At 41.4% G+C, this 25,865-nt stretch overlaps 1 protein-coding gene across 23 annotated transcripts in view; it reads left to right on the forward strand.

Moving 5' to 3' along the window:
* The first annotated feature begins 3,270 nt into the window (after positions 1 to 3,270).
* scrib (scribble planar cell polarity protein) overlaps positions 3,271 to 25,865 on the forward strand; it is a 78,880-nt gene continuing 56,285 nt past the window's right edge. For 20 of the 23 annotated variants that reach the window (XM_085172136.1, XM_085172139.1, XM_085172142.1 and 17 more), the window contains exon 1: positions 3,272 to 4,368. In XM_085172136.1, coding sequence (XP_085028262.1) covers positions 4,210 to 4,368 — 159 coding nt within the window. In that variant the 5' untranslated portion in view covers positions 3,272 to 4,209. Of the gene's footprint in view, positions 4,369 to 25,865 lie in introns of all 23 variants that reach the window. The other 3 variants (XM_085172130.1, XM_085172134.1, XM_085172154.1) reach the window with 2 other exon arrangements.

Genomic DNA, 25,865 nt, shown 5'->3' on the forward strand with positions numbered 1-25,865 from the left:
CGATAAGTGGTTTGGACAAAAGGTTTTGAGCACGAAGTGGAAAAAAAGGGACTTTAAAGATTACTTCTTTGGTTATTGAAACTGTACATATCTACATCTGCGTGATAGTCAAATGATATCTTGATAGGTTGACCTCAATCTAAATCACTATGCAGATATATTTTAAGTCTTTTTCTTCTTCTTACAGCTGTTTCCTTTAGAGTCACCAAAGCAGGTATTGTCAGTTCTGCGAACAAACACAGGATTAAGCACAGGATCAAAAATCATCTAGTTGTACTGTGTGCAACTAGAAAGAATGAATAATAAAATAAAATAGAAAGCTGTAACAATATGACATAAAATACAGTGGGATGCAAAAGTTTGGGCAACCTTGTTAATAGTCATTATTTTCCTGTATAAATCGTTGGTTGTTACAATAGAAAATGTCAGTTAAATATATCATATAGGAGACACACACAGTGATATTTGAGAAGTGAAATTAAGTTTATTGTATTTACAGAAAGTGTGCAATAATTGTTTAAACAAAATCAGGCAGGTGCATAAATTTGGTCACTGTTGTCATTTTATTGATTCCAAAACCTTTAGAACTAATTATTGGAACTCATATTGGCTTGGTAAGCTCAGTGACCCCTGACCTACATACACAGGTGAATCCAATAATAAGAAAGAGTATTTAAGGGGGTCAATTGTAAGTTTCCCTCCTCTTTTAATTTTCTCTGAAGAGTAGCAACATGGGGGTCTCAAAACAACTCTCAAATGACCTGAAAACAAAGATTGTTCACCGTCATGGTTCAGGGGAAGGATACAGAAAGCTGTGTCAGAGATTTAAGCTGTCTGTTTCCACAGTTAGGAACATATTGAGAAAATGGAAGACCACAGGCTCAGTTCAAGTTAAGGCTCGAAGTGGCAGACCAAGAAAAATCTCGGATAGACAGAAGCGACGAATGGTGAGAACAGTCAGAGTCGACCCACAGACCAGCACCAAAGACCTACAACATCATCTTGCAGCAGATGGAGTCACTGTGCATCGTTCAACCATTCGGCGCACTTTACACAAAGAGATGCTGTATGTGAGAGTGATGCAGAGGAAGCTTTTTCTCCGCCCACAGCACAAACTTGAGGTATGCTAAAGCACATTTGGACAAGCCAGCTTCATTCTGGAATAAGGTGCTGTGACTGATGAAACTAAAATTGAGTTATTTGGGTATAACAAGGGGCGTTACGCATGGAGGAAAAAGAACACAGCATTCCAAGAAAAACATCTGCTACCTACAGTAACATATGGTGGTGGTTCCATCATGCTGTGGGGCTGTGTGGCCAGTGCAGGGACTGGGAATCTTGTCAAAGTTGAGGGACACATGGATTCCTCTCAGTATCAGCAGATTTTGGAGACCAATGTCCAGGAATCAGTGACAAAGCTGAAGTTGCGCCGGGGCTGGATCTTTCAACAAGACAACGACCCGAAACACTGCTCAAAATCCACTAAGGCATTCATGCAGAGGAACAAGTACAACATTCTGGAATGACCATCTCCGTCCCCAGACCTGAATATTATTGAAAATCTGTGGTGCGAGTTAAAGAGAGCGGTCCATGCTTGGAAGCCATCAACCTGAATGAAGTAGAAATGTGTTGTAAAGAAGAATGGTCCAAAATACCTTCCATCACAATCCAGACTCTCATTGGGACCTACAGGAAGTGTTTAGAGGCTGTAATTTCTGCAAAAGGCAGATCTACTAAATATTGATTTCATTTCTTTCTTTTTTTTGTGGCGCCCAAATTTATGCACCTGCCTGATTTTGTAGCATGGGAGATGGGTGGTCTCGTAGGGTGTCTTGCATTGAAATCTGCTGCAATGACCCGGTTACTGCATTCACCAGATATCAACACAATTTCGATCAGGTCCTCACGTGTTAACCTCTTCGACATGTCAATGGCTGTGAACAAAGAGAAACTTGTAAATAACTCACGAAAGAATAAAGTTACGTTGAAACCAAGCACACCATTGTTTTTCTTGTGACATTACCAATAAGTCTGATGTGTCACATGGCCCTCTTCCTATGGAAAAAAACAAAAGTTGTACCCAAGATGGCCAACTTCTAAATGGTCACCCTCACATATACTAATGTGCCACAAACAGGACTTTAATATCACCAACCAACCGAGAAACTGTTTAATTTGGAGGACTATCCGAATCATCAGTAGGATCACTTCAACTCGTTCGGAATGCAGTAGCCACAGTCTTTACACACACACATGGAAAAGTTACCATCCAGTTAAAACATCTGCTCTTGAAGACCTGACAGGTTTAGTAGGGTTTTAGACACTGATCAAGTCATAGACGATAGGTGCACCCATCCATTTTCTTCCACTTTTTCAGTTCAGGGTCACAGGGAGACAGCACTGCAGCATATCCCAGCTGTCACGGGGCAGGGTATACACTGGACAGGTTGCCAGTCTATCACAGGGCTAACAGAGAGAGACAGGCAAATATCCGCACATTCACACCTAGAGCTAGTTTAGAGTTGGTAGTTAACCCCACTACCCAGATGTCTTTGGGGTGTGGGAGGAAGCCGGAGAACCCAAACAGACGGATATTTGACAGTATTATCTGTTTGATCCCAGTTCAACACAAAATTACCTTTAAAATCCTTCTACTAGTTCATTAAGCACTCAGTGATTTGGCCCAACAGTACATCGATGACTTGCTCAGTGTCCATAACCCTACTAGACCTTTCAGGTCACCAAGTTCAATCTTTTAACTGCTGCCAGAATTAGATCTAAGTGTGCTGATGATGCTTTTAGTTATTGTGATCCTGTTTACTGGAACAATCTGAACTGATCTCTGCATACATTTAAACACAGACTCAGAAACGTTTTATGTTAAAAGCTCTACATTTATCTCTCTTTGTGTGTGTGTTTTAACTTATATTTTACTTCTTTGTAAAAATGTGCTATATCAATTTTATGGTATAAAAATTGTATATTCGTTGTATATTCCTGTTTATGCTTTATGTGAAAAAATCTGAGCCATACAAGTATTCTTGCAGATATATGCATTATTGCAGTTTAAAATAAAACTAAAGCCTAAGTTAAATAGTAAAAAGCCTATAAGCATTATGACCATTAGATGAAAATGTCATTTTTTTTTTACTAGCATTCAATGTTTGAAAAGCTTTTCTCCTTAACCTTGCTGAGAAATACCGCTAGGTGGCGTAATAAAGCAAGCTGTGGCCTCCGTTACAGAGGCGCAAAGCGGCGACGCTCCAGCTCAACCGAGCCCAGCCCCCCACACGGCAAACCGGCCTGCCTCGGTGCAACAGGGGAGGTAAGCGCGGCTGCGCACGGAGCTCCAGCACTTGCTACTGGCATTTTCACGCACGTCGGACTAAAAGAAAACTAACTGGGAAGTTTATTTGGATAATTTTGAGATGTCGCTAATATACCCCAAAGGCCGGCGTTTTCCATAGGTTTTATTATATCAGTATTAGCTAACGGCAGCTAGGCACAAAGACGTGCAGTCATCTATACTAGCCGATGTTGGCTAACTAACTAGCTTGAGGACATCCTACTATCATACTCGGGTTAATCTCTGCTGACTCGCTCTCTGTGCTGCGTTAGCTGTTTCGTTGTAGCCGTTTTATCTGTACCACAAGTCAAGTGGCTGTGTGTGTTTTTTGCAGTCGCCACTCATGAGTGCGACACTTGGAACAGCCTTTCTGCGTAGCGGGCTTGTTTCGTGGTGCATGTTTTCCAGCTAGCCGCGGCAGAGCTCGGGTCTGATTCGGGGGATGTGGTGGCAGTAGAAAAACAAGCTAACGATACTCTCGTCAGTACGAAGAAGTGAGGAAACACTTGATCCGAGTGGGAGTTCTCGTTTTCTTTTTTTCGTTCATTCTTTCTTTTTTTTCGTTGTTGTTTACGTTGATCGTGATCCCGGGCTGGATGACGCTGACGCGGACCTGACAATCACTGGACACGGGTGAACTGAAACGGGGAATATCGCTAGCAGATCGAAAGGATTATTTTGTGTCCCTTAAGTGGATTTCGGCCTCTCGTTAAGGATCTTCGTGTGAGGACAGCAAGTGTTTGACCCTCCAGCAAAAATACCCTCTCTCCTAGAGCGACCTTTTACCCCCACAGCTTCACCCTCCGATGCGGAGATTGCAGTAGCACCGGCAACCAGATCCCCCTCCCCTCCGGCGGCCGGACATGCTGAAGTGTATCCCCCTGTGGCGCTGCAACCGCCACGTCGAGTCGGTGGACAAGCGGCATTGCAACTTGCAGACGGTTCCTGATGAAATATTTCGATACAGTCGCAGTCTGGAGGAGCTTCTCCTTGATGCCAACCAACTCAAAGAGCTACCAAAGGTATGCAGAGAATTTAAAACACCCATATACCAATACCCAGAGGGTGAGTCAGTACATGTCACTGCGCCAAATCCACATTTGCTAACAGTTGAGAATCACTCACCTGTTGTAGAGAAAAAAGGTGATATAACCAATAAAGCAGTTTGCATAATGTCAGCTGCTCAGGTACTTCCTCCTTATCAGTGCTGCCTCATTCCTCGCTTGGAAATGAGTTGCAGTGTTGTAACAACACATTCATTACAAAGTTGTGCTGCACATATGTTAGTGGATATTGGGGCCAGTAATCAGTCCTCCTACAGTCAAAGCCATTAGTCGGTGTTACCTTATTTGCAATGGATTTATCTTGGCTTTTCTATTTTTTAAGTATATAAGTGAATTAAATCCTAAGTTAAAAAAAAAAAAAGCAATCCAGTATCATTTATGTGTGTTTTTTGTCAAGAACAGTAGAGCACTGATAAACCAGAGTTAAAAAAAAACAAAACAATAGAAGAAAAAGTAGAGTATGGCATAAATACTGGGGTGTTATTGTCTGTTAAGAGTATAGAGGGTAGATGGACTAGCTCGGATCAAAACAGCTGGCATGCACAGTGTTACCTGTAGCATTGGCCAGTTGGATTGGATGCAGCCTCTTGAAGGCATGCGTGGAATGACTTGCAAAGCCATCCCCACCCACACTCCCACAGTTTGAAATATGACAAAAGTTCTCTTTGCACTGCTCAGTTTATTTTAAGGAGAGCAGGACTGCTGTCGGTATGATTTCTTCAGACATGCGGAACAAAACACTTCTTGCCTCTCAAGTGTTTAGTTGAAAACATTGTTCATTGGTAAGACCAGTGATTATCGTGATTGTCATGTTGCTGGGAGTATGTATGAATAGACATTGTCTGTCTCTATTTCACAACTTTAGCTTTAGTGGTGAAAGGGACGAGTGGCATATTCACCAATAAAGATTGTTAACAACTCAAGGTCAACCGAGGCTGAAGTGTTGGCACTGGACCACCTGGGAATCAAAGCACAATAGAGCTTTTTGTTATTTTCTCAGAGCAGTAGATACACATTCATTGCAGGAACCACTGTTGACCATTTATCCTACAGTCTCTTGGTAAATAAAACTGATATTCAAGACAAGAAAAGGGGGACAACCATTATCATATTTTCATATAAAGTAGCTTTGCATGATTGAAAGTTTAAAATAATCCACATTTATCTTACACTGTGCATTGGTGCAACCCATGAGATTGTAACCGTTTGAAATAAGCCGCTTTAGTTTCCTTTACTATCCAGTCAGAGCCAGCTTTTTGTGATTGGCTGTCTCTTGCAAACAGAGAGACAGCCTATCACTGTCTCGCTGTAATCAGTCATCAAGGATCCAAGTTAAACTTTACATAAATAAGGTAAAAAAAAAAAAAAAAAAAAAAAAATTTCTGTTCCACCCCACAGTCCGAGAACTACAGGTGTAGACTTGTTTGGGCAATTTTTGTATTTTATTTCCTTTTCTTCCCTTAGTTTTTTTTAAACTACGCTCTTACTGCCTTAGGAATTAAAATCTTGTAGGTTTTCTATTGTGCATGGAGAAAAAAATCAGCTGAACTATCTTAGCCTAGTTTGCCTGATCAGGTTCACTGGCAGACAAAGTGCTTTTCCTCGACTTCGTACCTGACAGACATCCACGGTGTACCTGGTTCCTGTCCTCTGAAACACAGAGTGACAGATACACCCAAATACTCCGGCACAGACGGCTAACCGACTGAGCCTGTCTGCGTGGCGCTGGCTTCAATTGAGAGACATAAATGTGTGGTGACAGAATGTCTGCTGTGGTCACGGTAAATGCGTAGCGTGCAGACACGAAGCATCTGGGTGTTCTGTGGTCCCCAGAATCAGCGGGGCTTCAGCGAGGAAGCGGCACGAGGGGGTCAGGTCAATACAGGGTTGGAAACAAGGACACTGACTGTATGATGGATGGCATTGCCACTATGAGCTCACAGCTGAGTGCCTCTGTGTAGTTCTGTGCTCCTGCCCTGTCACTATGTATTCAAGTCAGAGATGACTCTGTGGACCTACTAGTCAGTCTTCAGCTATTTTTAGACTCAGTCTCACATCCTAGTTGTTTGTTTTTTTTTTTCTTCTGTTGCTCATCAGTTCATCATGTGCGTCTGTGAACGAACCAACCTTTCATATGACAAACAGCCTGCACAGCCTGGCCTTCTTTTTTCCTGCACCACCATGTACAACATGTGCCATAGATGGAGAATAATCGGCTCAGGGGGTGACACCTCTGCAAACTGTCACTTCTTTTAAATTAGCAAAGATGCGCTGGCCAGGTGTGTGTGTGTGTGTATGTGATAGGTAACGTATTGAAAAAGATTCGAGCACCTTTTCACAAACTATAGATGCTAAAATGCAGTTAACTGCTTTTAAATTGGTAGTGAAGAATAAAGCAGTCAAGATGTAGCAGTAATTAGTGTCACGCTGGGTGTGCATGGGTCTGGATGCTGTTGGTAGGGGTTTAACGGCGTGAACAGATGGGAGATTTGCACAGTTTCTTAAGTTTGCTATGACCCGGCCCCCACCACACTGCTCACTGTTATCTCTGGTGATGATGTCTCCCATTTCCTAATTCAAGAGCATCTTATCCGGGCACTGATTATTTTATGTAGAACAGTAATAGCATTAAGTTTGACTTATGTGTGTGTGGACTGGGTTTAGAGAGCCTTTTAAGTCAACCACTGGATGGGGATTCCCCACATGTTCATACATCCTTAGTTGTTGAGTTGTTGCCACTCTCTTTCTCATGACAGGGAGTCCTTAATCGTGCATTTGTTTTGCTGCTGGGTTCCTTATTGTGTAAATTACCATGTAGTTTGACTGTCAGGGTTTTCCTGACTTAAGACGGGCCTTTGGTGGGTGACAAGCTGGATTTGTCTGCAGAAAACTTCTAGGAAAACGCCGAGTATAAAAGGCCCAATTCTCCTGAATCCAAAGCAATGCTAGAGAAATCATAAATCATCTTAATTAAAGTTTAATAAAAGTCATAAATTGTAAAATGAAATGTAGTAGTCTCTCTACTTTCAGCTCTGTATTCTCAGCAAGGATGTTTGCTGTCTGAATTCCTTTTTAGCCGCTTTGAAAAACTAGCCTAGGCTGGAATATCATATGGAGGAAGAGGGAATAATCTTTTTAGCCACTCTCAAGTCCCATGACAGGTTACAAAGAAGTCCATTCACCCATCTGATTTCCTCCCATATCCAATGTCATAGCTCTTCATGTTTCCTGTGTGCTCTGTGTTGGCCTTCACCAGGCTTACACTAAATCTGCAAGCATATCATGATTCAAATGATCAATTTTAAGATTGTGTGTGTGTGTATATGTGTGTGTGTATCAGTTACACCTGCCAAAATCAAACAGCAGGTTGCTGTTAGGTTTCAATATATGCACTTGCTCTTGCTTTTCTATTGTTGAACTAGGGAACAAATCCTAACTGGGTGTGCCCCGGTAAGACTTTGCCAAACAGGTTTTATGCATGTCACTGCCGGTGTTGTTGCCTAATAGGGCCCTCCAGGTACAACTGAAGGTAAATGTTACAATAATTTATATGATTTGCTGTCTCAACACTGCTCAAAACCAGTTGTATGACAAATATGTTATTAAATAAGTGCATTATTTAGTTGTCTGTCATTGCTGTGAATGCACTGCTTTCTTGTTTATGTCCTTGACTTGTAAGGTTTTATTTTAACTTGGTAAAGTTATGAGTGCAGATATTTAGTTTTGAATGGAAACAGGATGTAAACATGCTTGTTAAATAGGAAGGGTGATGTTGTAGTCTTTTAAATCCTCAGCTGTCACCCTCTCTGTATGTGCTGACAGATCTGTGGCTAAAGGGCAGATTAGGGCTTCACCCGGCCATGATAAAGCCCCGCAGCGCAACAGTTGTGACCCCTGCATGGAAGCCGGCGCGCCTCTGCGCACACTTCCTGTGGTATCTGCTTCTTTGCCACTTTGCGAATGTAAAATGCATTGATAAACATCTTGAGCGCCATTCTCCTGACTCCCTTGTGTTTATTCGGCCTTCGGTCAAATGAAACCCAAAGTGGCCTATTCACTCAACCTTGACTAAATGTGAATCAATTTACACGAGTTTGAATGGACAAGTGTATCTTATGGAAAAGCGATTGTACCCATCTTCTGTGTAATCCCTAATAAAGGTATAAGAGAACATCACCCCGACTGGAATTTATAGCCTGAAGTGGGATGCTCACTAAGTTTTAGTGTCATAATCTAGGACGTGTATATTTCACCCTGTGTCCTCTTGAGTTATGCATTCTGTCTCGTCTCCCCGAGTTTCCAGTTAACTTTACAGTGGAGTCCTGGTTTGTCTCTCCCCTGCGACTAGCTGAAGTAGGCTAGGCCTAAGATAAATTGCACCTGCCGGTGGCCTCTCTGCGGTAAAACAAAATCTGGCTTTTCTGCTTTCCCTGCTGTTCATAACGTAGGGTAAAGCCGGCGGTGCTATTGTCCACACAGTGTAAACATGTCCACATCTTAAGACAAACAGTAATATCGCCTCTTTGTGAAATTGACCCACCCCACTGTGGTTGTGAGATAGCAGAAGTAATATTTTGCAATCACCGTTATCGTCATCATAATCACCACCCCGCTTAAAATTGAAAACACATCCAGAGCTGGTGATCCTATGAAGAAAGAGCAATGTGAGAGGTCGGTTTCTTTTTGATGCACAAGCTCATTCAGCAGGTTTCTTTGTCTGAGCTGATGACCAGCTGGTCTCACATCCTGCCTGCCCCTCCCCCTCGATCTAGTGGGACAGAGGGGTAATGGGAGGTGTATGTCTGAGCGAGAGAGTGAGTATATAGTGGTGATTGGAGGGGGTTATTCCGGAGATGGATTAACAGGAGTAGGGGGCTTCTGTGAGTTAAGCTGAGCTCCACTCATCCTCACTCCTCTGGGGGTCTGGTGGGGTCATTCATCAGTCCATGATGTGCAGTGTCAGGTCGGAAAGAAGAAGAAGAAGCGAAGTGGTCACAGATCCCAGATCTGCCTTACACAGCTACAGGTGTGCATTCTCCTTCCCGCCCCCATTTCAAGCCCAGTATCAGAAAAATCTTAAAAAGGGATGGTAAAGTAATTTTTTTTTTTTGTTTGCAGTCATGATCAGGGTGTATTATGCACCAATCTTATAAGTAAAATGCATTCAGATTGAAATATAATATTGGTTATGTCATTAACAGAGTTGTTTTTCATGGCTAAACCAATTTTCTTTCTTTGCCTATACCTGTCCAAATCAGATTATGTATTTTCAATTAATAGTGGGGTTAGGCTAATTTTATTCATACATCATATTTTAAAAAGCAGCTCTCGCCTCCAAATCTGGACTTTTTTTGCCCTTTATTAAAGTGGAACCGAGACAGAAGGAACACGGAAAAAACATTAGATTTGAGGTTGTGAGGATTCCACGAGCCGGCATGAGACCGTTTGGCATTTTAAAACCTTCTTTCTGGGAAGTGGCAGCGTTTAACTATGTAAAAGGAATCATAGAGTGCAACACGTTGCTTCTGTAAGGCATGCATAAACACACATCTGACTCGGTGCATGTTACTGCTGCTCAATTATGGCAAAAATCCCAATGAGAATTTTTTTTATATATGATTACTTAGACTCATTAATGCTAGATTCATGAGTGAAACTTAATTTTAAAAAATCCCAAACAAATGGTAACTAAAATGGGAGGGGCAGCATTTGGAAGAGGTGTGCCTAAAGACAAAAGAGCACCATCATAGTGAAACAGGTTGTAGTGTGATAAGTGTTTCATCTTGTTTTCACTTATGAAGAGAAGGCAAAATGGTAACTGAAATTAACATTTGAAGTACACAGCCTAGTTATATATCTAAAGTACATGTGGACCAACAGCCAACATGTACTTGGAAAGGGTATATACCTCTGACATATTGCTCTGTGTCAAGAGAGATTACATCTGTTTTGACCTGAGATGAGTGTTTCATCTCAGGTTATTTCTCAGAAAACAATGCTGAACATTTTCTGAATCCAGCAGCTGAAATGCTTGACTTGTGAGTTGCTCTTCAAATTTAGCAATTACTAATGGATGATAATTGATAATCTGAATGAGTATTGCTTGCAAGTCACCTTGATATGGAGAATAAACGCAATCTACAACTCGTAGCCTCGTTATAATATGATCCGAGTCCGATCCTGTGTGTTTAAATTGACTTTGAGCACAGTAGCACATTGCTCATCAAATGATCCTGTGTCTTCAGTGTGATTCGGACTAGATGCTGGTCTGTGTGTTGCTGTCTCACACCACTCTCCCGTGCACTCTGGCCTCTGCCTCAAAGGTAAACACAGAGGCAAAGCTCTGGTGAATAATTGATGGCTGTGGTGGCAGTGGCAGCTGTTTGCAGTAGGGGAGAGTCTGTAGCTGCTGGTGCACTGAGATAGGAAGGATACCTGGTGTTGGCTACAGACAGACATGATGTAAGGTGACACCATTTTTTTTGTCCCTCTGTAATTATGTGTTGATCTTATCCTGTAAACAGTTGGTTTAGAAACATCAGAAAGGCATAGGGCTACTTGTCTCTAGGAATGATGTTTATTCTGCGTGAGTAAACTGTCTATGGCATTTGCACATCTTCAACAGGCTATGTTTAGGCTACAGACTCCAAAAGGAAGAAGAAAATCACTGCTGTCAATGACCATATGAAGTTTGGAGCGTTTCAATTCAGCTGTGACATTTCTTCATGAAAGGATGCTGTTTCTGAACTTTCTGATTGTACAGAAGCTCAGGGGCAGCACTCCCAGTCACACAAGTGGCCTTTTGAGGCTAATCCGTCAGGGTGTCGATGTCCCCGTGGGGGGAATAGGTCATCCAGGATGGCATTAAAACCAACCACAAACAAACGCTGCCCTTTATCTGTAGGCCACACACAATCACTGAAGGCCTATCACTCTGAAAAGTGATAGGCCTCACATCCTCTGCCCAGTGTACTGTCTGTACCAGTGGTTTGTGAATGGATTGCCGCCCTTTATCTTAAGCCTCCATATCTCAGTCTAATTTAGTTTTAATAGTTGAAGAAACCTGGCAGATTTGCATAAAAACTGTAGTTGTGATGCATGCAGAATTAGGCTCAGGCATGAGTGATATCTGTGGTGAAAATATGATAAGTAGATACATTTTGTAATCTTATGGAGCAGCCTAGACCTCCTGACCTCGAGTCATTTATAAGAGAAGTTCATTGTTATCAGTGCAGGTTAATTTCCTTAGTCATCTTACCCGCTCCACTCCCAGGTTAAACCAGGTTAAGTTCAATATTGCAGAGTATTTACAGCCACGGTGTGAATGAGGGGAAGAGAAAGAGCTTGAACTGTGTGGATTTATTCCCTAACATTCCCTAACAGCTGTGCCGTTATTAGACTGATGGAGCCATTTATACCCACCGTTAAGGAGCAAGAAACTGCTGTGTTCTCCTAAACAATAGTTGTCGCCACTTAGACAGCATCAAGTGTTGATATGGAGGAGAAGATGTCAAAATTGAAAGCCAAGACTTTGTCAAGTGTTTTGTTTTGTTTTTTTGAAAAGTTTTTTCCACAAACTCACGTTTTCAAACATTTGGAACATCTCTGTGAGCTTCTGTGCAACATTATTGTTAAAAATGCGGTTGAAAACTGGCACGATCGTACACTAGTATCTTTGACCCAACCACGACGGCCGCTCAAAGCACCAGGTTACAAAAATCAAGAGTGACATGACTGGCCGGTGTCACAGGATGTGATGTGAAAATCACGGTCAGATCTGTTAACGCCTGTGTTTTTTTTCTTGTTGATTCCTTTTTGTTGGGAGCGTCTCTGTGAGCAGGAAGTGGGATTAATTAAGTTAGTCCTGGAATGGACTGTTTTTGTGTGACCATCTTGAATCTGGACCTTGTTTTTTAGAGCGTTTAGAAAACGCAGCGTTTTAGAAAAATTGGGTTATGTTTTAATGCTCTTTGCTCCAGTGCTCCTCCAAGCACGGCATTGTTTCTGTTTGTTTCCTGCCCCTGCTCCTCCCGCTCTCGCTCTCCCTCTGTCTTCCATATACATGCTCGGATGCTCACAGTGCATAACTGATGGTGTTTCTGATAAAGGACGTTAAGCACCTTGTTTCTTTGTAATCCTAGGCGATGTAGCATGAACCATGAAGGAATGTTAAGCTTGAGATCTCAAAGGTAACGATAAAGAAGCATAAATAACACAGCCACAGCAGTGCTTACTACTTTGATAGCATTGTCTGCACACCAGTTTAACTCTTCATCACTTGATGTTACTGCCATTCAGCCACACTGGTTCAAACCCAATACTTTTCACCTTAACCCAAATTTTGAGTGAATATTGTTTCCAAGCCATAGACTGAGCCTTGCATATTTTTACCTTCCCATTGCAGATGCTGATGAAACCCTTGCATTCTCCCTCCCATCTGCTATGTTCAGCCCTGACATTATTACAACTACAGCAGTGTTTTTTACTATGATGCCCATGTCTACATACTACTTCAGTGCTCTTTACCTAATGTTAGACACTCACTCATGTCACACACATTCTACACTGTAGACTGTATATAAGTGGGCGAGCAGCTACGTCCGTCCTTTATTCTGTCCGTATGTGGTTTAGCTGCTTTTGCTTTGTGAAACACAGAAAGTTAAATCTTTCATTCCCGAAGCAAATTAGTGTCGGTGCATGCAGATTTATTAAAACAAACCATTTGTGTACTTTTGTGCAATATCAAGGATGTTCTCAGAGTTCAGGATTTCCTTAACATTAAAGCTATCACTGACTGAACAATCATTAACAACTTATCTAAATTGCCTGCTTCTCTTCCTTATTGATCACAGTATTGATTTTCCCTCCCATTAGCTGGTATCATGAGTGGGTTTTGCAGCCAGTGTTCTGACCATCTAACGATCCTTAGATAAGTCAGCTAATACATCTTTATTTACCATTTGCAGTTTTGTATGGCATTTATCATATTTATTTTACCCATGTTTGTATAGCATCTTCCGTTTTTCTGCACTGATGAGCTCTTCAACTAATATATTACAAAACTTTCTGGAAGTGCGAACTTTCTACTTTTGAGTAAAGGGTGGAAGGAGCATATGGATGTTTCATTTGGTGGATTGTTTTCCGTTGTTGTATTGACTTGAATTGACTTTTTTTGTCCATTTTTGTGTAGGATTGGTAGTATTTACTATTTCTATTTGTGCTTTGGCACAAAGAAAAACATTCAAACAAAGAAAATATATTTATTGTTCTCTCTAAAAATGTAAGGCCCATCTGTGTGGAAATGGTCTTGTTACTGCGGTCATGGTTGGTTTATTAGTTTTTAAGCAAACACAATGTAGCACAGGCTGGGTGATGCCACACTTTCAGGCCTCTAATAGAGAGGTGCTGATGGGTAAATGTTTGTGTGTAATACAGGAAGAATGAGTGCAAGAGGTCAATAGAAAAAAAGCACAGCAGGGATCTTCGGAGATGACAAAGCGGCATGCACGCATATATGTGCCATGCTGTGCCCGCTGATGAATAATGAACGAGGCCGTGTCGGGCTTGTGTAGGACGCGGTAACGCTTTGTCCTCTATGGGTGCGTGCACATCAGCAGCCCCTCCGAGCACATATCTGTTCATCTCCAGTGCTACTTTTTCTAAAGAAATGCGTTTGTCTCAGCACTTAAGCCTTTCCTTTCCTTTTTCTTGTGTTGACCTCTTAGCTTTGAAGTGACTTGATGTGGTCACAACAGAGCCGCCAAAATCTGATGACTGATGCAGTAAGTGTTGATAGACATGGCATTGTTTACAGTAAAAGGTCAGTTATTTTAACTTGAGCCGTCGCAGCATTTCACAATACAACTCTTTGTGCTCATTTTCTCAGAGGGTGGCTTTCTAATAATACTTCTCCCACCAGGCAAACTTGACAAATCATTTATAGACTTCTGCAGCTTTCCAGAAAATGGGAATCTTTTGAACCCAGGGTGCCCTTTTACATCTTTTCTTATATAAGGCTGGACCATTTACTCCTGTTTTGATACAGTTTTATGATTAGGGGTCATTTTTAAGCAGATTTGCCTCAGCTCTCCCATAATAATGGTTTTGCTGAGACGTTGTGAGTAGCTCGGTGTGTTCTGTGTAATTAACTGAGCGTAGCTGTGTTTGCACTGCAGAACGTGACTTCCTAGGAAATTCAGGCATGTCTGGAATCTCCAGGAGTTTGCCCTACCCTCTGGAAGCTGAACGGACTCTCCCCTCACTCTCACACGCACTTGAACTCACTGATTTCACATTCCTGCTGGAAAAGCCCACACACAGACACTTCGCTCAGCACTGCAGCTTGGCTGATACAACATGCTTCAGTTCAATTCTCAAGCTAATCAAGCTTAATTTTAGTCTCCTTGTTAACTGTGGGCTTCCTTTAATCGAGTAGAGTTTTAATTAACCTAGCCTATGTTCTTCTGGGACTTGAAACACAACTGGGAGCACTGTGCAGAAGCTGAACTTGAAGAATAAGATGAAAATTCAGTTTCAGCTGGTCTTCAGATGTAGATTTTTTTCAGATTAAAGCCCAACAAATGATGGTGATGTCTGCAGATGGATAGATATGTTTTTTAGTTATAGGTTGTGTAAGAAATGCTAAAATAAAAAGGTTGCACCAATGTAGAGTGATCTGACGGATCATCATCTGTGAGTGATTGCCGATAAGATTCCAGTCAAGGTCTAAATTTACTCTTAGATTCATAATGGTTAACAAAAAAGTTAATGGTAGCACCTCTTCGCTCTTGATATGAGTGTGCATGTGGGCCATAGCTGCATTGATTCGTAGTTGTCTGTCGACTTAATGGAAGTCTGGTGTAATTTCCTTTCTGGATGTGTGTGTTGTTAAGACTCTTTGTGGAGAGCCATTTTTACATGCAAACACTGAACTAGTTAATGGTATTCTAGGTGCAAGGAGGAGAAAAAGAACCATTCTAATGTTATGATTTAATATCATTTTAGTGGTCCAGATTATTGTCAGCAATTATGCTATGCTAAAACATCCATCGCCTATGCTCGTTCTCTTCAGGCTGAAAATCGGAAATAAACCCATAGGGTGAACGTGCTGTGATAACCTGCCGCATTGAGCATTGACTGCTAGCGAGGACTTAAGAACTGCAGAAGGAAGGATGGTGCTGAGTATAATTAGCCGAGTTTATACTAAAAGTCCCCGGAGTGTTTAGTTCCAAGAATTGAAGTCATGGAGCTTTCAGAGAAACTAAAAGGTCCCTCAGCAATTTATTAGTTTTTGCTGTAATCTTAAGAAGCTCTAAAGAAGGTGTTGTCATTGTTCTTGTTGTTATTTTATGATTTGTATATTTAAAAGCGATGGCTGTTTTACTATGTAAGTTTTGCATGCACTAACATAGAATGATAACCTTAACAAATAAAAGGCAAACCTTTTGGGGGTTGGTTAGTGGGTGGATGTGTTTTAACAGCAGAATCTGGCATCTTTCTGTACCTACTCCAGGGACGGTAAATCTGAGAGACCCCTGGAAAAACGACAGCGCAAAGTTTGATGCAGATTGGTTCAATTTGATGAGGACCATTTAAAAAAAAATTACCAATCTATAAGTTGCAAAACAAACAAAAAAAATAGTGGACTATTGCTCTCCCAAAAGTCACCATCAGCAGCTAAAAATTTGCTATCCCGATCTCAAATTAACAACTAAAACTTTCATTGTTCTGCTATGTTTGGAGTTGACATCTTGGTTAAAGTTAGTAAACCCTGTGGATCCTGCGTTGCCGCTAATGATGCAGCGGTTATGGTCAACAAGTATAACCAAATATACTTTTCCTTCAGCTACGTGTACCTTGCTGCAGCTTTCTCCTAAACGATAGGTGTTGCAAATAAGAAAAAATAGTGCTCGTTGCAGGAATGTGAATTAAAACTGATTACATTCCTTGGCCAGCTTGGGAATGCTGGTGCTCTCACAGAAGAGACGGAGATGTTGCCCTGGCAGTACGAGTTCTGGGCTTCAACTGCTGCCCAGATAAACATAAATTGATTGGATGGATGGATGGAAGCAGTGGGAAGGATTTCTGTCGAATGTATCATCTTTACACATTGCTGCAATACTTAACCTCTGTGTCACCAAAGAATTTATATTGATGGATCATAGGAATGCCTGCGGTGAGTCGCCTGCTCGCAAATCTAATCTGCAGCCTCTCCGCTTGGTGCAAACCAGTTTAAAAAGTAAGAAAAACCACAACAGTAAGTGGTTCATTCTAGCAACCTCGTGCCTGCTCCAAGTTCCTTTGGTGGATAGAAAGATGATGGTTAACAAGCTCTGAGCCTTGATGCTGGTCCATATATCATTGGATTTTAAAAATGCTTAGTCTTTAAGTTCCCCTGTTGACACAGGAGCATTTTTGTTTGTAAAGTGTGCGTGTGTGTGTGTGTGTGTGTGTGTGTGTGTGTGTGTGTGTGTGCACGCGCCACTAGATGCCTCTGGTTTGACACAAAAACATGTCAGATAAGATCAAGCACATACTGATACTTGTACCCTTGTTGGCTGAACTCATACTTCATAAGGCACAGCTCATTGGCGACAGCACAATTCAATCAATGCTCTAAAGAATGATGTGTCTTGCTTTTTTCTATTAATCTTTCTTACATGCATCATCGGGTCCTCCAGTATTGTATTTTTAGATTGGTTATTATAATCAAAGTTCACAACACGGGACGTGTAGAGGAGCGTGTTTCAGGCAGCCAATGGGAGTCGGCGTGTGAGTGCCTGCGGGCTTAGAGCTCATGTTTTGGTCGCTCCTGGCGTTGATCCTCTCTGGAGTCATGTGGGAGTGGATTGTAGACAACTCTGTAATTACACTGTCTACATGACATACTAATAGGGTTTGGCTTGTAATCCTATGTAACGACATCTTTTTCTTGCATCTTGTATGGAAGGTAACAATGTGTGGTAAACTGCGGCTGTGGCTTAATGTATATGCAGAAAAATCAGTAATAAAATTGTAATTAGTATGAAGTCGTCACAGCGATGTTTGTCCTGCTTAAGTGGTGCAGATGTTCACATGCTGCCATCTTTGGGCAGATAATGTGTCTGAATGAAGCGGTGCTCTGTTTTCATTTTATCGTCACTAGGGAGGTTTCTGCTTCCTCGATTCCCCCGGGCTTTTTCGCTTAACAAACGCTGGTCTCCAAGGTGATGGATCTCCCAGGAAAGCGGCTTGCCTGATGCGGGGGCACATTTATCCTGTGTTGTCAGGGAGAGCCACCAGATTGGCTGGGGCGTCCCAGGCACTGCAGACCTGCTCTAGCTGTGTGTGCACACAGAGGCCGTCGCTAGTCCAAAACTGCTTTCACCAGAGAAACCTTGACCTCTGTTTGCCCGAGCTGAAACTGTCAAACAGAAGAAGAGAGAGAGAGAGAAAACAAATGGGCTTGTTTCAGAGCCGCATTTGGTCTTGGGGTCTGTGAAGAAGCTACAGCAGCAAGTCAGAGACACGTTACAGCAACACCTAAAGTGGAGCAGTTATTTTTCCACTGGGGGTGGAAGGCTAGATGGGCGAACGACATAGAGATGACTTTGTGCTGCTCTTGTAAACCACTTTTTGAACTTTTGTACCTTTTCTGAATATCTACACAATCAGTGTTGACAGACTTCTTTTAAATGAGAGAACACAAGCTTTTTGTATTTGTGGTTACATGCATGCTCACTCTGCACAGACCTATTTCGAGCCAGACCAAACCCTGTTTGTTAGTAAATAGGTAAGAAAACGGTGGGAGATGTTGTGCAAACTAGATTTCTTTTTAGATATCTGATTAAATTTGGCTGCTGGGTTTCAAAGTCCTTTTACTTGATTCCAGGAAACTGAGCGATACTGCAATGTTTCCCACAGATTTAGACTCTATTTGTGGCCTGTGAGGGGCATGTGCATGCATGTATGTGCAGCTGACGTTTTGTTGTATTCATTTATAGAATAATTCCTTTCATAAGTTTCTACTCTGGAAATATTTTATAAGCCAAGTACTTTGTGACGGTGAATAACTGTACAATAAATCAGCTGCTTCTCCAGTGAGTCTCTAATCCTGCGGTTGTCTGACAGAACCGTAATGTGTGACATTGTCTCAGGATGTGGGATGGGTGGACAAGGGATAAAAATGCCTGGCCAGCAAGCTGGGCTGGAGTTCACTGGCTGGTAGCGACTGAACTTTTAAAATAAGAGCAAAGTGACTGTACACGAGGAAAACTGTGGTCACATTCGGTCACTGTCATGGACTGCAGGTCCTTGTTCTGTGCTGCAGCCTCAGTGAGCTCAGTGCAGTGGCACATGGATTAGTTCTCCAGGTGCTGCAGGTTCTGATTCAAAGTTGATTTTCAGGACAGGTGGAGCACAGAGAAGTGGAGAGTGTACAACCATGAGATGAGATAGGGGTTGCTAAGATCCTAACTAACTAAATTTGGGACTTTGAGGGAAATTTGTCTAATGCTTATAGGTTGTCTGAAATTTTGGTACGTTAAAAAACTGCTGCCCCCGTGACCCAGCCTTGAATAAGCACAATAAAATGGTGATGGATGGATAGGAAAAACTGGTTTGCATGTAGGTTTCATATTAGAGGGTTAGGGATGTTCGTGTAAAAGATAAATATAAGCTGTTGTGTTTTATATGAAGCCAATTTCCCTGGCTCCCTCACTAAGTAAATACAATTGACATAAATTAAAAGTAAACCTTTTTTTATGATCTTACCAAGTAAGCTGTGTACACTTTATTTCACTTTGCTGTCTGCTAATCATCTTTGGCTTTCAGTAGACAAGAAATCTAGAGATAAGCACATCTTTTTGAGGCACAGTTGTTGTGAGACTTATGTTAACTTTTGTATTTTAAACTCAATCAAAATGTGGGAGATTGACTTGATATGTAGGACAGAGTAAAAAGAGTATAAATGTGAACTCTCACATAAAATAGGACACTTGGACACCATAGATGAGAAACTCGCCGTGGAAACTGACATCAAGGACTGCAGCTTTATCAACCCAGCAAGCGAGCAAGTGGGGACTGGGCTAGCTGGTTAGCAGCAACTGCACTTTCAAAATAAGGGCAAGGCAATGGCTACGAGGAGACTAATGGCAAATGGGGCTTGTCTCTCCGAAAGATGAAATATGAAAGTGAAATGAAGGTGATCTCTTTTTAGTGTGTACATATAGGGCATCTCTGTGCATGTGTGAGTACTCCAATTTCTTTCCACAGTCTAAAGAGATGCACGTTAGGTTAAGTGGTTATACTTAAATGTGTGTGAATGTGAGCACGAGGAATTGTCCATCTTTCTGTGTTAGTGCTGTGATACACTGGTGACCTCACTAGGTTGTACCCCACCTTTTGCTCCATGACAGCTGGAATAGGATCAAACATCCCAACTGGAAGAACAGTTGAAAATGGATGTTTACATATAATTTTTAGTGCCTTATTTACACATTGTTTGCTAGTAGTGGCTGTTTTGATGGAAGACTTGTTTCGTCAACTAAATTAAAATAAAGAGAACATTTTCAAGGGTTAGAAATCTGAATTGCTAATTATCGGGTGGGGGCCTCCATCTCGCACTGGAACGTTTCGCAGCCGAGTGTGAAGCATTTTTAAGGGTTAAAAATCTGAATTGCTAACTAGTCCAAAACAAAAATGGTCAGAATTGATCCCAATCTAGTGAATGAGCTTAAACATTGTCAGTACAAGTACTGTGTGTTTTGCATGTGTGTATATTTAAAAGCTAGCTGAAATGTGTGGCTCTTTGCACTGTGTAACGCTGCACACGTAATATCGCATGCAATATGTGGCTAAAATTAGCAGTGGTGGTAGAATCAGGTTAACACACAGGCCACTGCAGAATGTGGTTATGCATTGCTCTGGTCGAGTGGTTAATGTGTCTGTCTGCTCTGATGTGAGAAACTTGCAAGCAATTTACAAAATTACTTGTTCACAACTTTCTGTCACAAAGAGAGAGGTGCTGCCGTCTGTCAGGGCTGTAGCCCTAGTACGTTGCAGGCATCAGAGACAGCAGCTAACTGGGGTTGCATGTTAGTAAAAGCCGAATAGTCTAATTTTTTTATTTCTTTTTTTTTTTGCATGCCAACTAGCAATGGCAGTAGCAACTTGTAAAGCCGGGCAACAAGATATACAGAACAATAAATTAACACTGTTTGAAATGCTCAGGGAACATTCCTGAAAGAGATGTGTTGAGAGAGGGAGACTAGCCAGACTGTTACCGGAAAACGATAGACGCCGAGCCACATGATACTGTCAGGGAGGCCACAACCTGGACACACACAATGAGTCAATTGTACCGAAGCTGTTCCTGCACACTGACACTAAGTTTTTAAAGGAGTAGTACTCTTTGTTATCCCAGTCGCAGTAATCTTAAGGAGCTGCTTGTAGTTACTGAGTGTTGAGGAAGAATTTTTTATTGTCCTGTTTTCCAGTAACTTGTTACGCTACATAAGTCAGGCCTTTTCTTCCTGAACAGGTTTCTTTTTCTGTTTCCACCGATCTTCCACTGTGAATCAATCAGTTACAGGAAGTTTTCTTTTGAGATACAATTAAGATATGAGGTTTAGCTCGTGACAAGTATTGACAGTATACTAACAAGCCAGAACATTACTTGTATACACAACACCTCGACCGTGCAGGACCGGAGATGCCGGCTGTCTTGATGCTCCCCGCTGAAGCACAGCTTCACTGAGACAAGCTGAGAGCTGGCATGCAGACAGGCAGCGCATACCGGATCCTGCCCATCCAGGAAAGACCCAAACGTCCTCTGTGGGCTATAAACAATAGGGCTTCTGGTTTTTTTGTGTCATGTTTGTGGGAACACAGAGAAAATGAGAGAGCATGTGACGAAGTCAGGGAAAGGGGAGTGGAGGTGGTGGCTCTACTGATCTGCTCATTCATTCCTACAGTGTGAGAGCATAGTGGAGGATCTCAGACCATTACTTCAAGTGAGGATCAAAATGCTGACAATAATTCACCAAATATTCTTTGGAGAAAAGTCTTGTTGAGGTTAAAAAAAAAAGAACCTTTTCAAGAGTGATTTGAAAATGTGATGAGGGGAGTGAACGCAGCATCTAAACACTGAGAGTTAAAAACGGTCTGAATTCTTTCATCTTTAATTAAATCATCAGCGTTGCTGCTTTATTGGGTGTAACAATTAAGTTTAACATCCATGCAACCATGAAAACAGAATTTATTAAATTTAACGGAGTTATAAGTTAACAGGAAGTTAGCTCGCTAGTTTCCACCTAAACATTTCATACCATGTTCTGACTGAGAGATTTTTGAAACTAATTAAAACGTACAGCTCTGCTACCACTTCCAACATAAATGAAGACAGAAAACTAAACAGCAGTGACGTTTGCAGGGTTACTGAAGTTGGACTACCTGGTATATAATGTTGTGCTACGTGATTGCTAGCGACACAGCTGTGTTAGCATAACATTAGCACAGTGAAGCTGGAGGATGAACGCCAACTTTTTTTCCACTCGATAAAAGTTAACGTGAGGGATTCTGGTGGTCAGGGACAAATGCAATCGCATAGCAGGATGCTATACACGGGCCAAACTTCAGTCAGGAGAACAACTGAGATCATTCATCAACAATACGAGGTTAGTTATTAATATACTGCAACAACATGGGAATAGAACAGCTGCGAGAGAATTCAACATTAATGAATCAATGTTATGGAAGTGGAGGAAGCGCAGGTTTTGGCTTTCTCCATATTTCAAAAGTGCTTCATCTCTTTGCCATGACTGTCGCCCGCCATAATTTGCAGATGCTTTCGACCAAAACAGGCGCAGCTTGATGACATCATAAACATGCGCTATCACGATAGAGCGGTATAGTCAAAATCTCTATCGTTGGCCAAATTTATATAGTTTCTATCGTATATCGTTTATATAGCCCACCCCTACTTTCTCTCATCATCTGACAGCGCTCTCTCATCAGTCATCATGAAGAACAGCCTGCGACTAGACAGAGGAAGGGATGTCAGAAAAAGTTGTTTTGATTTAAATATATCTCTAAACTTCACAAATTTGTACCTGACATGTTATAATAATTAGGAAGACTATGACTACATGAATTCAAATTAAACAAATTGGAAAATACAAAATGGTAGCAACCCTCTTAGCTTTGCTTTGACTCTGTTGTCGTGATTTGCCTTGACCTCCCCGGGAACCGGCGCTACCAGCCGTCATTTACATTTCTAGGCTGTCGTGGTGCTGACGGAGCCACACCCTTTAGTTTTGTCTCATCATTAGAGGAGCTGTTTCCTCATTCCCTCTGGCACATAGCACTTTATACTTTAAAGGTGCGGTATTGCTTCCTGCTTTCTGTAATGTAGAAGTGGGATGTTGTCGATAAGGTTATTGACTGTTCTGCATTAGTGGGATGATTGATTGGTTCAGTCTGGTAGAAGAGGAGCTGTATGAAGCCTCTAATGAAAGCAAGCTGTAGCACTTGAAGCTTTCAGGCTGGCTGCTGCTTTGAATTTGAGTTTGGGTTGCAAATCTGCACCGGGACTCTTGTTCCTTCTATTTCTGTGTTTGTCTTAATAAAGTTGTGCACATGTTGTTCCAGAGCTGCTGGTGGAAGCTTTTCTATCACTGCGACACTTTTAGCAACCAAAGCGGTAATTAGCCCACCAATACAGCAACACTGGAGGGATTACTTGTCTATTTTTAAAAATAATCGCTTTGCTACACCAAGCAATCATGACCAAGAGAGCCACATGTCACATTGTTTCCCATCATTATACATGTGTCTTTGGAAAAAAGATGAAATGGTGCTAGAGTGCCCCCCACCTCTTCACTTTATTTGTAATTCCTTACAAACATGGTATAAAACTACTTTTAAATGAGTTTCTCTACAGTTAAAACAAGAATATAGTCCGAGTGAAGTGCAGGCATCTGTGTGTATTCGTGTGGAGGAGCCTCTTAGTCACACAATGTCACATCCACCTGTTCCTCCTTTAGTTCTGTGTCTACATCAGTTGACAGAAGCCGTTACAAGATAAAGATGAGATATAGGCTATATTTATCCTGGGAGTTGAGGAAATTACTAGTTTGAAAAGTCAAACTAGTTTAATAAAATGAATATAGTATCACAAATCAAAATTTACATGAGAAAAGAAAATGCATTCTTTTTAATTTTCTAAAGTTGTCCCGTGAACCAGATTGGAGTCTTTGACTTCATTTTTTTTTTTATAGCTGCAATTTACAGATGACTCTGAATCTGTAAATTGCATCACATGCAGGCAGTCATACAGTTGCTATAAAAGGCTATGAGGATGCACTGAATAAAACGTCTGTTTGCATGATTGTGAATGCTGTGTAGAATGGGCACATTGTGGGTTGCAACTTCCTTGAGAAATGCTCGTCTGTACAAATATGACTTTAAGCCACTAGTCACAGGAAACCAAACATTACAAAATACAAGAGATTAAATAAAAATCTGCTGATCTGTTGGTTGGTATGTTCAATTCAAGGCCATGCTTATGTAGCACGGATCCAGAAAATAGCAAAGTGGTAACCGCTTGGAAGTATTTCATGTGAGCTACAAGAACATCTTTTCTTTGTAGGTTTGCAAAAGAAAAGACTTGACTTCAAACTGTGGGCAAGTGAGTTGGCAGTGACCACTGAAAGCCATATGCTGTCTTGCAAAGAATAACGATATTGTTAATATTTAAGTTTAAGACCTTGCTTTATAGTTTAGCTTGTAGTTAGAATAAGATTTAGGATATGCTTTGTGACTTAGTTGAAATGGTTAAATTTGGGCGTAAGAGGCTTAGGAATGCATTATTGCGATTGAATATGCTCACAAAGATAGCCAAACAAACTCTGAGTGCGTGTGTCTTTTTCATACATGCAGAGGTCTGATAAGAGAATGACTTTTAGCTAAAGTATGAGAAGAGTTTATCCCTGCAACGTCAAACTACACTGTACTTGTGCATGTCCCCAGCAATGCAAATGTCAAGTTCGAGTGCTGTTGAGATACACATAGGGACAGAGATTTCTCAGATTACCAGTTGATGCTATGAGATGGCAGAAACAGCTGGCTAATAGGAAACTAAGTGCTGAACATTTGGTCCTCTCCAGGCCAATCCTCACAGACGTAAGTCCTGTGTAAACTCGGCACAACTAAACCGCTCTCCCCAGAGGCAAAGGGGGGAAAGCTCCTGTCGTCACTGTTAGTTATTACCATGTAAACTGTGGAGAATCCTTTGCACTCACAGTAGCTTTGCAGAAACCTCATCAGCCTGCACAGTTACTACGCTGAGGGGCTGAGATCTTACATTGGGCCACATGATCATTGTTTCAGTTGAGGGTTCCTCTTTCCTCCTGAGCTGCTCCCTCCTGTTTGTACAGGCAAAGGAAGCAGTGACTCAGAAAGCATAAATACACAACTTTGCTTGTATACACGCAACGAAACGCACTTGCATAAACCGTGTACATGCACTACCTCCGAGCCCTAACCCCGGCAGCTGCGCCCATCCGTCCATCTCTCACTGAGTCTGTACTGACTCGTCCTCACTGAAGAAAACATTGTGTCTACAGGACAGATGGAAGAAGAGAGAAATTACTATCAATGCCAGGATATTAGTTTGGGACATAGAGTTAGTAGTTTGGGAGTCTTGCAGAATTTATAAAGAAAGCTTAAGGATTCAGAAAGTAAAGTATTCCTGACCTTGTTGGCAGGCACCAGAAATAGTAGTTAGTTTAAATTAATGAATCTTTTAACATCCTTTTAACCTGTTAAAGGATTAATAAACAGGATAATCTGTTAAAATGTCACCTGAGGCTGCAGTGTCACTCTCTCTGCTATGAGAAGTAAACAAACCAGGTCATAATCAGGGCAGTTGAAATTTGTACTTTTAATGGGGAACTGTGACATACAGCCGCTTGATGTAATGATGTGTGACATCAGGAAAGACGTCTGCACATGTCAAAATTGGAAACGGATTCAAATAGAAACACTTCCTTTTTCTACGGCCAGTATTTAACATTGACCATTAAATTGTGCTCAGTTTTGACTCTCTTTCTCTTGTATTTTTTTTATCTTAAGGCTAGGCAGCTCCATTTTTGTTTTCTCTCTTATTAAATGCCTAGAAAACTGATCACCAAAACCTTCCCTGGTGTCCGCTGAGCTTTAAATGAAGTGGAACAGAATACAACTAGGAGCAGCTATTTAAAAAGACATTTTAAATAATTTTAAAGTTTGATTTTAAATTGCCTGCTTTTAATTGGAAGCATATCACGCTCTTATTACATAATAAATATTTGGCATTTGTGACTGAAAACATCGTTTTCTTTTGGATACTACACATGCGAGAGCAAACGTCCTCAATTCAGACGTCTTTAACCTGCCGGATGTTAGTTCAGAGTCTGATTGCTCCCATGTGATAATAA

This window comes from Neolamprologus multifasciatus, chromosome 9 (genome assembly GCF_963576455.1).
Source record: "Neolamprologus multifasciatus chromosome 9, fNeoMul1.2, whole genome shotgun sequence".
Taxonomy (NCBI): domain Eukaryota; kingdom Metazoa; phylum Chordata; class Actinopteri; order Cichliformes; family Cichlidae; genus Neolamprologus; species Neolamprologus multifasciatus.